The 20146-nt window shown below is 41.3% G+C and overlaps 1 protein-coding gene across 2 annotated transcripts in view; it reads right to left on the bottom strand.

The window, feature by feature from the left end:
* The window catches only part of Gli3 (GLI family zinc finger 3), a 272053-nt gene that overhangs the window by 11009 nt on the left and 240898 nt on the right, over positions 1 to 20146 (bottom strand). For both annotated transcript variants that reach the window (XM_021215188.1, XM_029547461.1), the window contains exons 11-12: positions 5669 to 5818; positions 4201 to 4365 (exon numbers count right to left, since the gene is read on the bottom strand). In XM_021215188.1, coding sequence (XP_021070847.1) covers positions 4201 to 4365; positions 5669 to 5818 — 315 coding nt within the window. The remainder of the gene's footprint in view (positions 1 to 4200; positions 4366 to 5668; positions 5819 to 20146) is intronic.

Genomic DNA, 20146 nt, shown 5'->3' with positions numbered 1-20146 from the left:
CCTTTGATAATGGACAATGTGATTTTGTTTCCTTGCCTGCCAAAATAGTAGCGTTTTGGGATGCTGGTATGAGTAAAGTCAGCTCTGCCTGCCCAAGGGCTCGACATGCACAAACTCAACTGACTTCAGCTTGAAAACACTAAAACTTCACACCGGTAGTGTGAAAACCTTATACATGTAACAATCATGAGTAGATAGTTCTTGATGTTATTCCCTAAACAATATTACAGTCATTTACATGGCATTTACACTGCAGCAGGGATTAGATGTAATGAGAAATATGAGAGGATATCTATCTGTCTATCTATCTATCTATCTATCTATCTATCTATCTATCTATCTATCTATCTATCACAGCACTTTATTGAAAAGACTTAAGTATTCTCAGATTCTGGTGTGGGTAGGGGTTCTGGACCTGCTCTCTTGCTGAAAGCCAGGAGAGGATTATGTACTTCCATCTCTGTGTACCAGGTGAGCTAGTATGTAAGAAATCATCATGAAAAGCATGATTAAAATAATATATCTCTTATCCTTGCTGAACACCCTGTCTTGCAGAATGCATGTCTAAAAGATGCTTTTTCACTAAAAGCCTAAGACCAGAATGAGAGCAACCTAAAATGCTGAAATTCTGTAAGGTAGAGAAGTGAAGATTTCGAACATTATCCTGAGAGACTTTACCTTCAAATGTAAGATTCAGTTGGATAGAATTGATTCCCATTAACTACAAATTATGTCTACTCAGGGGCTCTGTGATTTGCCGCATATACATGACGAAATGAGAGCACAGGATTTTATGCATTAGGGACAGAAGAATGGCTCTGACAGTTAGTGCCATTACCTTTGGGTGTTTGTACATCAACCCTGTGCTTGCTCAGGGCACCGATGGGACAGGCTGCTCCATCAGCAGAGTACCTGATGCAGGTGTGTGGGCAAGAGGAGAGAGGACAATGACAGGGCACAGGACAGGGACAGGAAGAGCTACTCTTCCTATAAACACATTCATGTGCATATTAAGATTAGCCTGGTAATGAGTTCACAGCTGATGGGCAATGAACACAGAGGAATTCATTAGAACTAGCATTTTCAAGACCACATCGGCACACCTGTGACCAAGTACCCTTGAATATGAACATGCACATTAAATGTCAACTACAAAACCCCATTAGAACACAGGTTCTTGAAGTTTCTGCTTTAAAATAAAACACATAAGCACAACTACGGAGCTTGTGATAGCAATGAAATGCCAGGATAATAGCAGACACACTAAGGGGTCAGCTTTTCATGTCCTGGCCATTCAACCTCAGGCATGATGGTTACCATTGTGACTTGCATACTCAAGTACCTTTGGAAAGCAATTGATGCATTTTCTCCTGACTATATATTTTATTAGAGACAAGAATAAGTTCTTTTTCCACAGTCTACACTAGCTGTGAATACTCTCACCTCAGCCACCCAGGTGCAGGGATTATAGCATTGAGGTACTATTCCCAGATAAATTTTATTTTTACTCTGTGCAAGATGACCTGCACACAAAGATGTGTAACCTCAATAAATATAAGATCCTTTATGTAATCCCTTATTATTTTGTATGCAGAATCTTCTTTTCTGGTAGGAAAAATGAGACCATGTAAACATTTATAGTATAAAGTATGAATCCTAAAGATGTAGACAATTGAGGACCCCTTTTTTGGTTGGAATAATCCTGGGAGGTGTGTCAGTTAATAGAATCTGGGCTTAACTTACATCTCACATGTACCTAAGATGCTTATAACCGCACATGACCCATAGTAAACACTTGCTCAATGGAGCCATTCTTATGAGGAAACACTTCAGCTAGGTAGCGAAAACAAAGAATGAGATCTGTGGAATAAAAGCAATGACAAGATGATGCCAAAAATGAAGGGTCCCTAGAAAAGGTCCTGCTCATGAGTGGTCTGGAGAATGGGCATAAATGTGGCTCCAGGAGGAATACAAACTGTATGATCTAGAATGGGGTGGGGGAAGGGTTCTTTCAGAGGTTACTGCTATACAGCCCAGGGGCCCTGAAAGATTAAGAACAAAGTCATAGACAGAGAAGTGCCATGACAGCTTTTCTGTTATGTAAGGAACTTGCTGTCTGGATCTACCCTGCTGAATTCTTAGCTCTACCTAACATAGCAAAACGTCTTCACACATAACTTCTTTGCTTAGCAAAGAAGTGAAGTCATAAATAAGACAATAAATAAACAAGTATCAGGCTAACTTGACTACAAGAACCTGGATTTCCAGGACAGGTCTATCTTCTGTGTATGCGAAACTGTGCCAGCTTCCATACTCAAAACCAAAGAGCCTCATATACGTTATACAGAAAAATGACTTGAATGTGAGTGAATCTTGATTAAGTGCTATTATCAAGGTAACCCATTTAATTAAGTTGCTCATTCCTGGTAAGAACATTATTGCCCAAGTCATCTTCCAGTTTATTGAGATATTTAAGTCTCATATAATCCTGTATTTCTTAACCTCACCAAAGAAAAAAGAAATAACTGGACCATACCTAAAATAAGCAGATGTCTGTACATGCTTTAAATTTATAAAAAATGAAAATCTATGTATTTGTGCATCCCTGTCTCAATATATTCACTGACCAAATTTCTCTACAGCAGGAGAGGTTGGTCTAAACTCTACAAAAGGAATGAATGCCTTCTTTTACTTACGTATATGAAAGATGGCTAAATTTAATTACTACATTAATTGAAATTCCAAGCAAAGGTTTTCAAACTCTATGAATTGAAACTGAGATTGACAGAAAAACAACTGAGGACATTCTTCATGTTGTATAATAATTCTAGAATATTCTAACACTATAAAATCAGCAGCCTGCGATTCCCTTGGCCTTAAGTGCTAACAAATACTAATCTATTTTGTCTCCATGGATTTGCCCATTCTAGACTCCCTAAAATGTTCAGAAGAACAGCATCAGCTGACATGGTGGCTATTATATACAGAAAAAGCATTTAACATTTTATAAAAAATGAAATCTGTCTTCTTAGGTCATTAACAGGAAATTCAAAATGACCTGTCCTTCCTTAATACACCATGACCTTTTGAAAGAGCTGGGGGTTGTGGACCTACAAGTGTTGAGTTTCAAGTATTTTAGACAGTGTAGATGATCTCATTAAAGGTCATTTTAATCTGTTTTATTCTATCACCAGACTATTCTCCCTACCTCTGTTTAAAGCCAAATGGCTCCTGAGCAAAGTAGCTCACTTGGTTTAGATATTGCAAGGCTCTAAGAGTAGCTTACCACTGATGAGGTCATAATGGCCACTCTGAAGTTGAACACATGCAAATTTCTCCTTTTGCAACCATGTTTCAAATCAACCAAGGACACATTTTGCAGGCCTGAACTATGTGTTGTTAGCAATCTTATTTCTATCCAAAATGAGGGGAGCTTTGTTAGACTTGATTTATTCAAGGGACAGTTTACAGAGGAGCGAATATTTCAGCTACACCTCCCAAGAAGAAGTTATACGCTTTTAGTCAGATATGCATCAAAGCCTAGCTAAAAAAAATCTGTAACCATTTTTACACGTATCAGTAGTCTGGGGACAATTATCTAAAAATGATGGCAATACAACACAAACCACTATGATTAACAGACTTAAATATTAACAGGGCTTCTAAGGATATCTTCCAAGTTCCTCTGGAATTTAGATGTCTATAAACTGTATTTAAGCTGTTTGCTTGATGAAAATAATTTTAGATATCATACATGTGATGAAACTTCTCTCTCCTAGAAAACAAATAAAATTGGATGCTTTTAGGAGTGAGCTGTCTGTCACCTGCCACTGTGATGATTCTGAATGTCTTTAGACAGTACCAGGTCTTACTTTGTGTGGGTCCATGCTATTAGAGCAGGCAGCCTGAATGCTAAATTAAATGCTACTACTGTCTAGCCAGTAGGTGGCAGGTCCGAGCAACAGGAAACTAAGTTCAGCAAGGGTTTTTAAAGAATTTCTTCTTCAGCTGCATTACTCTCTAAACAGGGTCTATCCTTAAGGCCTCAGACCTTCATCTGCACACCTGCAGGGTCTCAGAGCCCTCTCACAGTTGAACAACCCAGAGAAAATAAAACAGAACACATCTACTGTCACAGATATATGCCACATGGAAGCTCATTGTTTTTGCTGGTAGCTTTGGGAAGCAGGGGAGGCTTACCTCATTGGAATGTGTTCTGTTTTGGTGCTTGGCCCGATCTGAAGCATTAGAGAAAGCCTTGTTGCAGCCCTCATGCTCACAGACGTATGGCTTCTCTCCAGTGTGAGATCTCAAGTGGGTTTTCAGGTTTTCGAGTCTTGAGTAGGCTTTTGTGCAACCTTCAAACTGAGGACAACAGGTAAATCTGGACCACTCTACACAATAGAAGCTGCAGCTTGTGCTCAGCCCCCTCTCCAAGTGGATAAAAACTTGACCTTTCAAGGGTCAGCAGCTTTTCAAAACCATGGAACAAAAACCCCACTAAACTCTGCATTTATTGGGATTCAGATATGGCTTGGGGCAGTTGAAGACAAAGCATTGTCAGTGCCTGTAAAACTCCTGAAGGCTTTTTTTCCCCCTCCTATTTTTTTTAATAGACAGCTCAATGTGGACAATGAATTTCATTATCTGTTCATTGATCTCCTCCAATTCCCACTGATTTCAGATTCAGCACAAAGTTCATTAATATGGCTTTGTGTCCATACAAAGGCATGGAATTTGATCATGTTTGTAAAGGCCCTTTAAGATGTAAAGTACCGGGGGGCTGTGCAGCACTCAGAGCAACTCTAGAGAGAACGTACAGTCTCACTGCAGCCCCAGCCTACTCCAGGGGCTTCTATGCACTGTGGTGACTGAGCAAGGATCAAGGCGACATGATAACCACAGGCAGATGAATATGCCTTGCCAAAAGGCTTGGGGTGAGAGGCGGCTTGGGCTCTTTTTAGATTTCAGAATATATGCAAGTAATATTTGAGACATAATGAAGACACAAGTTCATTTATGCTTCATACCATATGCATACTAGCTAATAATAATGTTAAACAGCAGTTTTAGTGCATAAGTGTTATGAACAAGGCTTTCTAACTTGTACATTATGTTAGCACCTAGAGTCTTGTGCATGGTAGTTACATGCTCTGATATGAACTACATACAAAGCCTGATATGTTGAATTTTGTGTTTCATAAAGAATGCTCAACTTAGGGCCTGTAAGATGGGTCAGTGTACAAGTTGTGTGAACTTGACCACTATAATTTGATACCTGTAAGACACCTAAAGGGGCAATATAGAATCAACTCCACAAAATTATCCTTTGACCACTACATGCACACATAAAAAAATTAAACTGAAAAATAAATCAACTCTGTGGTTTGTCCTGCAGTGTGCTGACCTGTGGGAATATGGCAGACACAGATGGTGTGGGCTCATGGAGCCAGTCACCTATGACTGCCTGTCACTCTGCAGAGATGGCCTGTTTAAGGCTCAGCACTAAGGCACTCTCTACAAACAGTGCTCTATCTCTCTTCTCACTACCCTTTCAGATCCTGGGGTCAAGATCATGCAAACCCCTGAGAACAGGATAGGCCTACAAAGCAAAGGTGTCACACTCGCCTGTGTGAGGGGACACTGAGGCTGTCAGCTATGCACTTACTGTACATTTGTGAGGCTTCTCCCCAGTGTGTCTTCTCATATGCACTACCAACATGTACTGGGCTTTGAATGGTTTCTGCTCTCTTGAACAGTCAAGCCAGCGGCACACAAACTCCTTCTTTTCTCCATGAATGTGGTCATTATTGATATGCTGGGGTTGAGGAAGAGAGAAATCAAATTAAAATGTGTTAGCCATTTCTCAAAGAAACAAAAGGAAGTGAAAGATGCTCAAATTTGAAGCCTTGAAGATTATATAAATAACTTCACTACATCACAGTTTATTTAAACATCCTAGTATATACATTTCTAAGTACATTTACTGTTGCTAACTGCCTGAATCCAGCATGGGAAACATGATTTGGAACAGGCTTGGCATCCAGAAAAAAAATACTTGATCTTAAAATCTGAAGTACACAGGGGGTGCATGGGATATGGGGGAGGGAGAGGGGGAAGGTTGGACAGAACACATATGTACCCATGCCTTTATAATAAGGCTCAAGGAAATGCAACTTTGGTTTAGATTTGGGACAAAACCCCAGAGAACTATGTGCTAAGAAAGAGAATCTGCCATCATTTCCATCAAGCTTTCAAATTCTATTAGTAGGTAAAAAACTTTTCTCAGATTATTTCATTTATATCACTGCTTTGCTTGCACACGATGCCTGGTGTCTGTGAAGGTCAGCGAGGAAAATCAGGCCCCTAGGAACTGTTATGGGTTGTTGTGAGCCGCCATGGTTGCTGGGAACCCAAGAATCTGGGTCCTCTGCTAGGCATACAAGTCTCTTAACCACTAATCCAGCGGTTCTTAATCTTCCTGATGCTTCGACCCTTTAATTCAGTTCCTCATGTTGTAGTGACTCCAACCATAAAACTATTTTTGCTGTTACTTAAGTGTAATATTGATACTGTTAAGAATGATAATGTAAATATCTGTGTTTTCCTTTAGACTCAGACACCACCTGTGAAAGGGTCATTCAGCCCGAAAGACCTACAGGCTGAGAATCACTGCATCAAGCCATCTCTTCACATCTAGGCAATTTTTTTTAAAAAAAAAAAAAACAAAATGAAGGTAGATTTCTCCGAATTCCTCATCAATTCAAGGCTTTGGGGTTAGTTACATCTATATCTTTAGAAGGACATGTGACGTGCCTTCCAAGAGGACGCATGAAAAACCTACAGTAATACCTGAGGAAGAGCATGGGAGCTCCCCAGATAAAACGACAGTGGACGGATGTGCCTTTATTGCCAGTGGGACAAGTCTGCAGTGCAGTATTGACAGCCTGAGTCAATACCTTAGAGACCTAGTGGGAATTTTCTGCTACCGGAACAGGCTTTCTTGATTATTCTTCTAGGTGGCTGATTGCCTGAGGATAAAAATTTTGCATGAAAAAAATAGTTTTCTGTATTGTTTCTAGAAGTTAAAGCTGGATAGAGGCAGAGAAAAAGAAGTCATTACTCTCCTCTCTTTGAACAGCAATCAGAACGCCCGATGAACTGCAAACTGAGCAGCATGTAACAGCACACACAGAGACAATCTTATCATGTGGGACTACAGGCAACAGAACACAGTGACAGCAGAACTGGTCTCCTCCTGAACTTCCTACCATAAGTCAGCTGTCATAGGGAGCAGTATCTTAGATATTACAATAGTGAACATCATCCACAAAGAGAACAGATGTGCACCAAAGGGAATTCAGTGCTGCACATCTTAGTCTTAGCCACCATGCCTGCACACTGCGCTGGATGGCTGGATGGTCCGGAAGAGAGTCTGCGTGTACAGCTTTCGCTGACAGAAAAATAGATGAGTACATAGGACCATCCTGTAAAGTTGCTATTGTTTCAGTTTTTCACGATTGGAAATTTACAAATTGGTCCTTGTCCTAAAACACTTGGAAAAGAAGATGGGGGAACAAGGGAGGAAGGAGGAAAAATAGAGGGAGGAGGGGGAAATACAGAGAAAGGAAGAAGGAGAGATTATAATTGGAAATGGCAATTCTATTTGTGCTGAACAGTCTCCAAAGTTTCACATATTCATCCCCAGATTGTATCCCGATGCCTAGCAGCTACATAGTATCTATTGAGCCCATCTGATCTACCACCCTAAGGAATTAGTGCCAGCAAAAGACACCCTGAACACTTGTTTATCTTAATACAACTTTGCTTTACCTAGTATTTAATGTACAGCATTTCGTTACTATAAAATTACTCTCAAGAATTCATAAAAGCTTTTAAAGATATCTAGGCATGGCCCACCCTTTCCCTGGGGGAGCAAAGGGGTACAAAGATGGTAACAGTTCTCTCCTCTTCATGCCTTCAGGATGGTGTGTGGTAAGCTTTTTGCACTAGGCCAAGGACGACAGGGAGTGAGGCAGACATAATTTCTGCCCTAAGGAAATTACAGTCTCCTGGAGAAAAACCGGATAATAACTTAAATTGCTGCATAATTACAGTTGTGATAAGCATTATGAAGGGAAATAATGGGTTTCATAAAAGCATGTAACAGGGGCCCAAGATCAGTGTGGTACATCAGGAATCAGGGGTCAGTACAAATGAAACCACATTGAAAGCAGAACCTGAAAGCTGAACGCAGCCCCACCAGGCATGAGGTCAGGCTGAGGGTGGAGAAAAGGGGAGACTATGGCAGACCCAAGATAGAGAAGCACTCACTGAAAGTCAGATCTTGGTGCCTTTGAGGACGGTGGTGACACCCACAGACAGCAAGAAAGAACTCGCCAGGCAGACCTGGCGGGCTACAGGCAGTGTTGCTGTTTGGCATGGTGAGCAGGCACAAGCTCTCCGAGGGTTAAAGGTACACTGTCCAGATGGTCGGGCACAGGTTATGGGACCAAGGCTCGCTCTCTCTCTCTCTCTCTCTCTCTCTCTCTCTCTCTCTCTCTCTCTCACACCCTCACACACACACACACAAAAACACACAAACAGCGTATTTCAGATCTCCAGCAATNGTTGCTGTTTGGCATGGTGAGCAGGCACAAGCTCTCCGAGGGTTAAAGGTACACTGTCCAGATGGTCGGGCACAGGTTATGGGACCAAGGCTCGCGCTCTCTCTCTCTCTCTCTCTCTCTCTCTCTCTCTCTCTCACACACACACACACACACACACACACACAAACACACACAAACAGCGTATTTCAGATCTCCAGCAATAAGGCTATAGGGCTAAACCAAAACAACATAGTCCATGCACATCTACCCCATCATGAACATTGGGGTAAAGTAACTAGAGCTACTCAGGGAGCCACCTGAGCAGCAGGAGGAGGGGTCAACAGTGGCTGAAATGTAATAAATGACTAGTTTTCCTGTGTCCTGCTAACACTTCTGAAGAGCTGAACATGAGAGGTGTCCAGAGGCACCCTGGGTCCTAGTACTTCCATATGAACTGAAAGAGGAAGGATAACAACTGTCCGGGTCCCCTGACAGTCCTTGCCTGTGGCAAGGTGGGGAAAGCTCTGGACTGTGTCTAAGCTGAACACTCCAGGTACTGAAAGTGGCCAGGAAGAATCTGTATATAATAGTGCCACCTCTAAGCCGGGAGAACCAACAGCAAGCCCAGGAGTCCAGTAGCAGGGGACACCGACTACACTCCTGTCTCCTCAGAGGGCATGGTGAGCTGAGCCCCAGTGCTGTCATTTCCACGCGAGGAGGTGCTGGATAACTAAAACTCTATATTCTGCAAGACTGGTGTGCAGAGTAGATTGCAGTCTTAATAGGTTTTAGAATTTCCCTGAAACTTCTCTTAAATTCAAACAGAGATTACGCTCACATTTGTGAGCACGTGCGCATGCGTGCAAGATTATCTTTCCATAAAGGAACGTCAATGATCTAAAGCGGAAGTGAACAGTGCTTCTCAGATGCTGTAGTCTGTTACCATAAGGAAATAGAGAGGTACCTATTTGACTATGTAGGATATTCAAGTTCTAAGAAATCATAAGCCTCATGGGGTTGCAAGTTTTTAAATAGTTACTTGCCTTTAAAATAACTGTTTGGTTGCTGTGCCTATAGGTTAGTTGAACACTCTGAAGATTAAAAAGGCACTGATTGAATCTGCAGTAAACTGAGGACCTCATTCCTTGCATAGGCCCATTTGACAACTTGGGCCTTAGTTATCTCATTTGCAAAATCATCGTGACAAACATATTACACACACACACACACACACACACACACACACACACACACACAGGGTTAGCAAGCTCCTATTTATAAAAACCAGATTCTGCTGTCAAGGCATCCCTGTATCCTGCTGTAGACTCAGTGTCAGTGAGAAAATGGGCTATTTACTTATGGATGTCAGAAATTCTCACAGGCCAAAAAATATTTCTTGACATTTTATTTTCAGTTATTTAAAGGCATAAAAATGATACTTAACTGATGGGCTCAGCTCAAGGGCTACACACACACACACACACACACACACACACACACACACACACACACACACACACACACCGAAAACCCCCAAACCAGCCTGGATCTGGCCCATCATTGTCTTGCCCCCAGCTGAAATGATTACGGGGCTTTCTTCTTGTACTATTTCTTGTCGGGCTGTTTCTCAAACATAAAGTAGTACAAGTAGATGGAGGTAGGTTTTCATGCTAAAGAAAAGAATCTGGAAAGGAATAAAAACCAGGTTGCTAGGGCAAAAAGTCTCCAAGAAAGAGAGGGAGTTCAGCCACAGTTTGCTGTATGTATCATTCCACCTGAAGGCAAAAAAGTGCACTCATTCTTCTTACTAAAATCCAGCTCACTGAGAGAACATACAATGAATAGACCACTGACACTGAACAGACAGACTGATTTCTAAGTGAAGCTGGCCTGAAATTCAATGGCTGTGAGTTTATTTGTGGTTTTCACTGAAAATTTGACTTCCTAACAGTGACAATGTTAATCAAATATATAAATAATTTAATTGAACGGAAAATAATGCATGATTAAATTCTAAACTAATCCAACACTACGACATGCAATTTGCCAGAGGCCCGAGAACCAGAAAGAGATAGATGGTATAAATTACAATGCTGTGTGTGTGAGACACTCTAAATGCTCCCTGTTTGAATAAACAGGGGACACTGGGATCAGCACATTTCCAACAAAGGCTAAGTCCAAGGACTGGACTTCCAGTTGGAATTGCATCTGGCTTAGATATGATAATTGATGATATTACCATAACCGGCATAATGATCAAACTAAGGTTGGATATTCACCAACTATGATCAAGCCTTTAGCAGAATGAGCCAAGGGCCATAATTCCATCTTTGCCACTCACCCCGGTCTGTGAGAGCCTAGAGAAAGGCAGGAGAATTCAATAGCTTACTTGCCACTGGGGTAAGTGGAAGGCACCTCTTTATTTCAAGGGGTTCTCTTTGGGAAGCTCTGGCCTAATTGTGAACCAAGGAGACTTGGAGAAGGGCAGAAGAGAGACCTGAAGGGAAAGGAAAGGGAAGCTTTTCTTTTCACTAGCAGCAGTAGAATGGAAGCCCACAATGGACTTCACTGAGCTAATCACTGTCCTTTCTTTGTGCTTCATTATGTGAGTAAGTTCAGAGCAGGCAGTTTTCCTAACCTTCAGCTGAAACAAACATGTGGCTCAGCCACAGTGGGCACTCGCACAGCCTTACATAAAGCTGCCATTCAATCAGCTGGGGAAGCCTGGAGGTACCTCCTGCTTTTGTTCCTCAATCACCCCCCCCCCTTCCTTTGGTCAGATTCAATTTCCACTTGGAAAGCACAGCTCTCTAGATAAGTAGGCTCAGTTCTTAGGAACTCCCTGAGAGAAGTTATAGCACTCTTCAGAACTGGGCAGAAATTCACTCCTGCCACCTACCGCCCAAGGTGACTCACAGAGCAGTAGACAAACACTGGCTGCTTCCCAAGTCTGTTTTCTCTAGTCAGCAGGATCCTGACAGCGAAGAGCGATTCCTCCCAAGGTTGTCATGAAAAGTCCCTGTTAGGCATATCCAAAAGCAGCCACCGTGGGACACGCAGACCTTGAACCCTTCAAACACTGGCCAGCACCACTCTGTCTTTTAATTTAGTTACTGTGCTAGTTTTCCTGTCTCCACCTGTTTCCAAAATAACACAGCATTCCCAGCAAGTTCAAAGATCCTCATATGTGTTGTCAGCTCTTTCACAGTACAAGGTATACAGAAAAGCGAGAAATTATGGTCCTTAGAATCCTGCCAAGTGTGTATGTGATATTCTCTTTCTGTCTCTGTCTCTCTGTCTCTCTGTCTGTCTCTGTCTCTGTCTCTGTCTGTCTGTCTGTCTGTCTGTCTGTCTGTCTGTCTGTCTGTCTGTCTGTCTGTCTGTCTCTCTCTCTCTCACACACACACACACACACACAAACTGTACTATAGTTGTGCTAGAGAAGGGACTACACAGTAATGTCTCATGGGCGTACGGCCATTCTCAGGCTCCATTCTCTTGCTCTGGCTGGGACTTGCTCCCCCCCCCCCCCAGTTTTATCCACTGTACACGTTTTGGCTACCTTGATTTGGGTTCCCAGAGACACTTGTAAAAAGGAGGGAAGTGAGAAAGTGATTTAGACTTCATTAAAGTTTAATTCATAATAAAATAACATTTGGGAGAGAAATGATTTACCTAAAAGAAAACCAAATTCCCCCAGAATTCCTCCCACTCTACATCTGAGCTGGGCTGACATCTTCTTGTGGGTATTGCTTGATAAGCAGTATTTCTGAAAAGTTCCATGACTGTCATGGCATGGATTATGTTAGGGACACATTGTGATTGGATTCCTTAAAGCATCAGGGAGCAGAAATAGAAAAACGGTGCAAATCACCAACTATCAGGGCTGAAATAGGCCTTATATATCAATATGCACTTTAATTTCAGATAAACAAAATAATTTAAATTGTTTTTGTGGCACCTGTCAATCTTTCAAACAGATTATTTAAAAAAGCTATAGCTTGCTGTGGGAGGGGCCTTCTCCAGAGACTTCACAGACAGACTGCTGCAGTTCTAGCTGGTTAATAACATTTCTGACTCATCTGTAGCTGTCTGACACACTATAAAAACAGGAAAACAGTAAGAACTTAGAAACAGCACTTCATAAAGTAAAAACTAATTTCCGATTTCTGGACTGTGGACATGAAGCCTTAGCGGGAGCCTGAGAAGCCGGTACTTGTTGGTTAGAAATGAATAAACGAATCCCCATGCTCAGGCGTCTGACAGAATTAAGCAACATAATTGTTTCTGTTATGGGTAAAAAAGTAAATTTTGTTAACAAGGCAAACATTATCTATGAATGAAGAGTTCTGCATTAAGAACAGAAATGAATGGGATTAAAATATAAATTCCACCCCACTCCCTGTTAACTAACACTGAGGTAAGCTGGGCATTTTCATGGAAGCAAAAAAAAAAAAAAAATCATTCACAGGTAAAAATAAATTAGACAAAACAGAGCAAGACTCTGGGGCCTGTTACTATGCGAATGAACACTGGAATCCTGCTGTGTGAATGGAGCCATGGAGCAAAGTACAAACTGTATGTGGTAATTCCATAACCTCCAGGCTAAGTAAATCTATTCAGAGAGAGAGTAGGTGGTTACCTACGGGTGGGGTACATGGAGAGAACTGAGAATGATAACTGAGGGCTATGGTATGATAAAATTTATCTAATATACTAAATTGCTATATACTTTATACAATTTGCGAATTATATCTTAAAGATACCACCCACTTATACACAAAGAGAAAAAAAAAAAAACTCAGGAAAACCTGTTCTGTAATAGAATCTGAGGACGATGCGGGGAAACAGAAAAAGTAAAAGAAGAAGGAGAAGGAGTAGGTGGTATGTAACTTCCCAGGGGGCTTCTCTTCTGTAGAGACAGAGATGGGATCTTACAAGCAATCCTCCACATATGCTCAAGGCTCCCTGTATACACTCTCATCCTGCCCCTGTCCCCCCTCTCTCCAGTAGGCTGAACTGAAAGGGAACATTTGAAGACAATACTTCCTGGTTAATTTCATAAAGTACTGAAAGTGAACAATCTGGGAACTACATGGGAATCATACTACTGTAATGACTGATTTTATTACTTATTTATTCTTATTTCATGTCTTGTCTTTCAGGTGGTAAAAGTGAGTGGAAAAAAATGGAGGAAAGAATTTAAAACTTGAGTTGTTAACCAAACCAAATCTGAAACATCACAAACTAGCTTGAGCTCCAGGCCAAGAAGGGAATGAGAAATAATGCATGATCAGGAAAACCCAATTCCCTCTGTGCCAAACAGCATGGAAGCGCTGGGAGTTTAGATGCCCAAATTCCTGCTTGCTGTTATGCCTTATGAACTGTCCAAGATAGGATCAACCTGGGATGCAATGGAACTTTCCTACTTCATCCTACTCACATGCTAATAAGGCCTAGATTCAAGTAGAATAATAATGACATAAGGGTAAGTTATTTTATGCTTAAGAAAACCCAATGTTTGGGTTTTATTAATTAATTATTAATTAATTAATTTTAGTGGAGATGGACTGTAGGGAGGCCTCACATAGACTGCACCAGCACTCCCTCGCTAATCATGCTCCACCTCCTCTCTGAATCCTAAACCAAAACCAAGCCCCAACCCAACAACAAACCATTCTGCTTCCTGCTGAGTTGCTAGGCCTGGTACTGGATTTGTGATTTTCCCCCACCAGCTTTTTCATTAGCAGGAACTGTACCACCAGGTTGCGCACACATGGTAGTTTTAAGGAGGAGCAGAAAAAACAAACTCGCACAAAGCAAAACAAACACAAACACTCATAAAACAAAACAACAAAAGCCTCACTATGAACACTGTTTAATAAAAGTTGGCAAAGAGAATATCTGGCTCCTGACAGTCCACTAAGGGGCTCCTCTAAGGCGGTGAAGCCCCTGCTGAGTTTCTGAAATACACTTAAAAACCACTCTCTTGTCTAGCAAGTGTTTGCTTACAGTTTAATACGGAGACTATTTTACAAGAAAATTTCAATTTCTTATCCAGGCATGGTGGAGAGAAACTGTAATTCCAGCTCCTAGAAAACTGAGGCAGGAGCATTAGAAGTTTGGCGTCATCTTGGGTTACACATAATGTATCACAAAACGACAATAATGACAATAATTTTAAAAAAAAGGAACTTTCAGTTTCTATTCTGGAAGTACCAATATTCAGATGCTAGTAAGGTATTATCTAGACATTTGATCTAATTTCTGTGAGATCCTGGGTACATGTACTTACTTAACACCATAGTCTCTTTGTTGTTGCAAAGATAACAAGACCTCAAACTCTTAAAGCAAAAGTGGTATGGACCTAACTACCCCAAACAAAGACAGACAGGGCTAAGATTGAAAAGATTGATGAGGATTCTTAAATTCTACCAATAAGACGGAAAAGAACTCTATACCCAGAGGAAGATCACAGTATTAGTTGTATCATCATGGAAATGATAAATAATTTAGAAAATCCATTTTCTAAAGGGCTCGCCTATTTCATTTCTTTGCAGTGAACAAACGCAGCAGGTTCCACCCTGTTCTACAGCTGTATTACAGGAGCAGGAAAGGCTGCCCATCTGCATCCCAGGTCCTTCTCAGCTCAGCTTCATGAGACTGAAACTGGTCAGCAAAACGGCCATGGAATCCGGCCTCTCCCAGACAGTGAAATGATTTATCATGTACTTTTGGATGCCCAGACACGCCCAGAAATCCAGCATGTCTAGGAAACATTACCAAAACTGGACACTGTGGGTATACCTAGATTGGATTTTCAGAAACATGACAGTGTCCCGGGGTACTAAATCATCCCACTCTATGTGGCTTTCTTCAGCAACAGGTATGGTGACTGGATTTTCTTTATATATGGCTTCTGCACAGATCCATCTATTGAAATAAGTTTTATTTTATTTTACAATTTGGAAAGTTGGAAAGTTATTAAATATTTATAGTAGCACTTCTTGGATTTATAATTTTAAAGTGTTTGACTCTCCTTCTCTAGCTCTAAGAATGGAGAAAATTCATATATTATGCCTCCCTCTTGATTAAAAAAAATGAATACCAACGATTTCTTTTTGAAATGCAAGATCTGGGATTCTCATTGTCTAACCGTAACAAAATCTTAACCTTTAATTACTTCATAATCCCAGGAATCTAGATGGAGCTAGGCATTGCCCCTTGTAAGAGGGATAACAGAGTATGATTACAAGAAAAATAACAATTTAACATGAACGGAAAAAATTGAGATCCAGCTTTTAACAGGCAGGTGCTTTCTCCACTGTGTCATAAAATCAGGCTTCCTCAATACTGAATTCTGATTCTGAGTGTCATAACCACCAGCCCTTGAGCTGTCATTCCAATTCAGATGTTTGATATCAGGGTCTGGTCATGAAAACATTTGTTCAAATTGCACTAGGTCTAAAAACATTTAGGTTTCAAATAGACTTGGATAATTTTCATCTAATAGTTTAGGAAAAGTCAAGAATTTTTCCCTTTTTGGGGGTGGTGTACATGCATGAGAGAGGTGAAAGAAGGAGAGAGGGAAGGAAGAGGGAAGTTGGGGGGGGGTTGGCAAAGTGAGTGCCTCTGCAGGGATCTGGAAACCAATGGACACTGGTCTTAATCTCTCTTGCTCTGAAAGGGTCTTCTTTGGGTAGAGCCAGCTGGCCAGCAAGCACCTGGTATCCACCTGTCCATACCAATTCTGCAGTTATGGGCACATGCAGCAATAACTGGCTTTTCAAATGGGTACTGCGGATTCAAACTCAGCAAGTCCTCTTAGACACTGAGCTATATCCCTGGACGCTATTCCACCAATTGCATTGCTAAAACAGCATCTTTCATGAGAAATTAATAGGATACCATTCATCATTTAATAAGAGATTAAACAAGTGTGTGTATGTGTATGTGTATGTGTATGTGTATGTGTATGTGTATGTGTATGTATACAGGAGGCTGAAAGTGACCGCAGACATTCTCATAAAAGGTTCGGAAGGAAAAGAGGAGACATGAAATCAGGGAAATCCATTTGAAACCTGCCCATCTTTTCTACTGTGTTGACTCAGTTTTTTTACTACCAACTCCAGGTTTATTTGAGGCACGGCAGTTATGTGCTAAGTACTGAAGTGGTGTGATAGAATAAGACACATCCACTGCATCTCAGAGCCTGGCCACTGAGATGTAGGCAGGAATACTGTCTAAAAATCAGCCTTGGCTCAGAGGGTTTCTGCGCTCTTCCCTACCCTCCTCCCATGAGAAAGGAGTACGCTGACTGAGCAGGGCTACTCAGGTTCATATCATTAAATCAAGAGGTTGGGGAGCCCGTGGGACACTGCTACACATGCTTTCCACCATGCAGAGATACCAATCTAAGCATTTTCTCAGTCACCTTCTTCACCAGCCACCCTCGTGAGCGGCGCTTCTCTTGAATGTTTCAGTCTGCTAGTGCTGCTATACACAGGAAGACTTTTAACATTCCTTAAGTGCTATTAAGTGTCACCTTCATCTTATAATTAGACTGCAGTTTGCTGTACCATTCTTATAGAAGTTTACAGGACGAATGCAAGTTTAGCTATTAGTCTATATATACAAACTGTGGGCTGTGGATAATAAAAGCGGGTGAAGCATTTTTGTCTGAGAAGATAATACCTGAGACATGTATGAACAAATAAAACGAAATGGGAAATGTGCTAAAAACAACAGACAAACAAACCAAGAAGGAAGAAAGGAAGGCGACACAACTGAGCTGACTCCAGAGCAAACAGAGAAGCACACTACAGAGCAATGGTCTCTGCCTTCCTAATGCTGCGACCCTTTTATACAGTTCCTCATATTCCCCAATCATTTTGTTGCTACTTCATTACTGTAATTATCCTACTGTTGCGAATCATAATGTAAATATCTGATGACCAGGAAACCTGGTATGTGACCCTCAAAGGGATTAAGACTCACAGGTTGCAAAACACCTTTATAGAAGAAAGGACTCTAGATAGAGGCTCAAGGTCATAAAAAGTATGGTGAAAAGTGATGTCAAGAGTAGTACCTGTGAGTGTGCATCTGAGTGTGTGTGTGCTTGCTACTGAAGTAGCATAGGGGAAGCTGTAGAAGTGACAAGTGCTCTAGGATACTCAGGTCCCAGGTAAAGATTTATTTTCATTTATGTGCATGTCTGTCTCTGTGTGTATGTCACGAATGTGCAGGTGGCCATGGAGGCCAGAAGAGAGCATTAGATCCCCTAGATCTGAAATTACATGTGTTTGTGAGCTGCCTGATATATGTCTTGGGAACCCAAACTCAACTCTTCTTCTAGGACAGCATGAACTCTCTGAATTGTTGAGCCGTCTCTTCAGCTGGTGCACCCAAGATTTTAATCAAGGCTGCTATAAGTTGGACTTCTTAAAAAGGTTACCTCTAACAGTGTCACTCAGGAGCTGAGTAATGTCATGGCAATATACTTGCTCAGGGAGCTGGCCTGTCACTCTTGTGAATAGAGAGACAGCACTAGATTTGAGAGACACAAGAATGACTTGAGAATGTAGAGGTAAAGGTACTATAATTTCTAACTTTGAAACTTCTGAGATGATATCAGCACCGGAGAGTCAACAGACCTAAAGAAGACTGCTTCTGTTTGGGGTATAACACAGTGCAAGGCCCTTAGGACATTTCTGTAGAGAAGACAATGCTGTGATTCTGTGGCAGAAATGCAGCTTGTTTAGTGTGCATAAAGTCCTGATTTGATCCTCAGCAATGCCTCCACATGCTGTCAAAGACTAACCCAAGACTAACGTCTGCTCTCCAAATCCTTTTTATCTTTGATCCCTTTAAAGGACTTACAGAGAATTTTAAATATGTCCTAAAACAAAATTTGAAAATTCTTAATCTATGCCTATTGTCCCTGGGAATTAAAGGGACAGCAATCCGAAACTGCAGCACAGTAGATATAAAAACAGAAAATGAATAAAGGAGATGAAGGTGAGGCTGGGACACTGGTACAAATCTGGGGTTCCAACCCTCAGGAAGTAAAGATAGAAGAGAGCTGAGAATCCCATTTCAGATAGGTCTACAGACGTCCAAGGCAGACATGGGTACAGAGCAAGACACTGCCTGGTCCCAAATAGGAAATAGATAGCATTTCATGTTACAAATTTAAGGAAAGGCATCGGCTGCTCTCTGATTCGATTTTTTTTGAAAGGCACTAAGGAACTGTATACAAGTATCAACAGGCGTTCTATTTTTATGTCACTCATTTGATTGTCTCTGTTTCCCCCAAGAGGACTGCGAAATACAGCCAGGTGTTGTAGCAGTCTACAGAGCTGGAACAGCAAGACGAATGTGTAAGAGAAGATCACACTTCGAAGGCATTGCACTTGAATGGGGAAAAGCAGACTCAGTGTGGTTAACGGTGACTCTCCATAGGCTGGTAAGCCACGCGCATTTGACCTCCATCATGTGCTTCAAAGTTTTTATTACATTCTTACCAAGACTTCTCACACTTGATTCTGGTTCTGATTACTCTGTTGCAGTCTCATCCTACCCTGCCCTCTGTTTACCAATGGTCTCTATAACTTGTAACGCACTACAGCTTGATTTATTCAGTGAACTTAGTGCTTATTACAGCTTCTGCTCACACTTACTAGAATGTGAATTTTGAAAAAAAAAAAAAAAAGATTCTAGTTGTTTTATTTAAATGATCTATTCCAACTGCTATGAGATTCAGGGCCACAACTTACATACCAATAAGCCAGGTTCTGCCACCTGCTCTCGGCAAACCATTTACAAGAGCCAAATTAAGTAGGAAAGGCAGAAAAAGAAGACTTATTCCATATGGCCACTTTGGGGGGGGAGGGACAAAACGTACAGTGACCCACAAGTCCATCTTCAGGTCCTGACTTGAGATGAACATTTATGTAGAAGGCCAGTTAGGCAGACCAAAACAGGCTCCAGGGAATATGGTCCTATCTACCACCGATCCGTATGTGTTTCTGTTTTACCTTCTAGCAAAGTTGTCTGACAACCTGGAAAACTCTTTGTTTTCTGGTTGGCCCAGACGTTACGCTTTTTCTCCTCTCAGTGTGAGATTCCTGAGGACATTCTAATTTGGGGGTACAGTGTTCCTATAACCTGATAACCAAAGTGAAGAACAAGGGTGTCTGGAACAATATCTAGCACAAAATAAAAACCAGATAGCTATTTGCTACAAGAATGTGCTGTTGGAACAAATGGGGTCCCAGCCTTAACACTACAATCTGTTTTGCCTTAGAGTTGTATGCTCGGAGATCCAGAAGCCAGAGGAATGAAAACAATCTTCTGTGATGGTTCTATTCTCAGCAATGTGAAGGCTTCCGTCAGAGACATCCTTAGACCCTTCCCATAAAAGCCGCCTTTAGTATTGCAAGTGTAGAATAAAATCTTGGATTCAGAAAGACACAATTTGCTTGCCTTACTTAGTTTCCAGTTGTTACCAATGAAAAGAATGCTAAAACTTTTTTTTT

Source organism: Mus pahari, chromosome 16, assembly GCF_900095145.1.
Source record: "Mus pahari chromosome 16, PAHARI_EIJ_v1.1, whole genome shotgun sequence".
Lineage (NCBI taxonomy): Eukaryota > Metazoa > Chordata > Mammalia > Rodentia > Muridae > Mus > Mus pahari.
The sequence above is the reverse complement of the archived record's forward strand: the minus strand, read 5'-3'. Positions and strand labels throughout refer to the sequence as shown.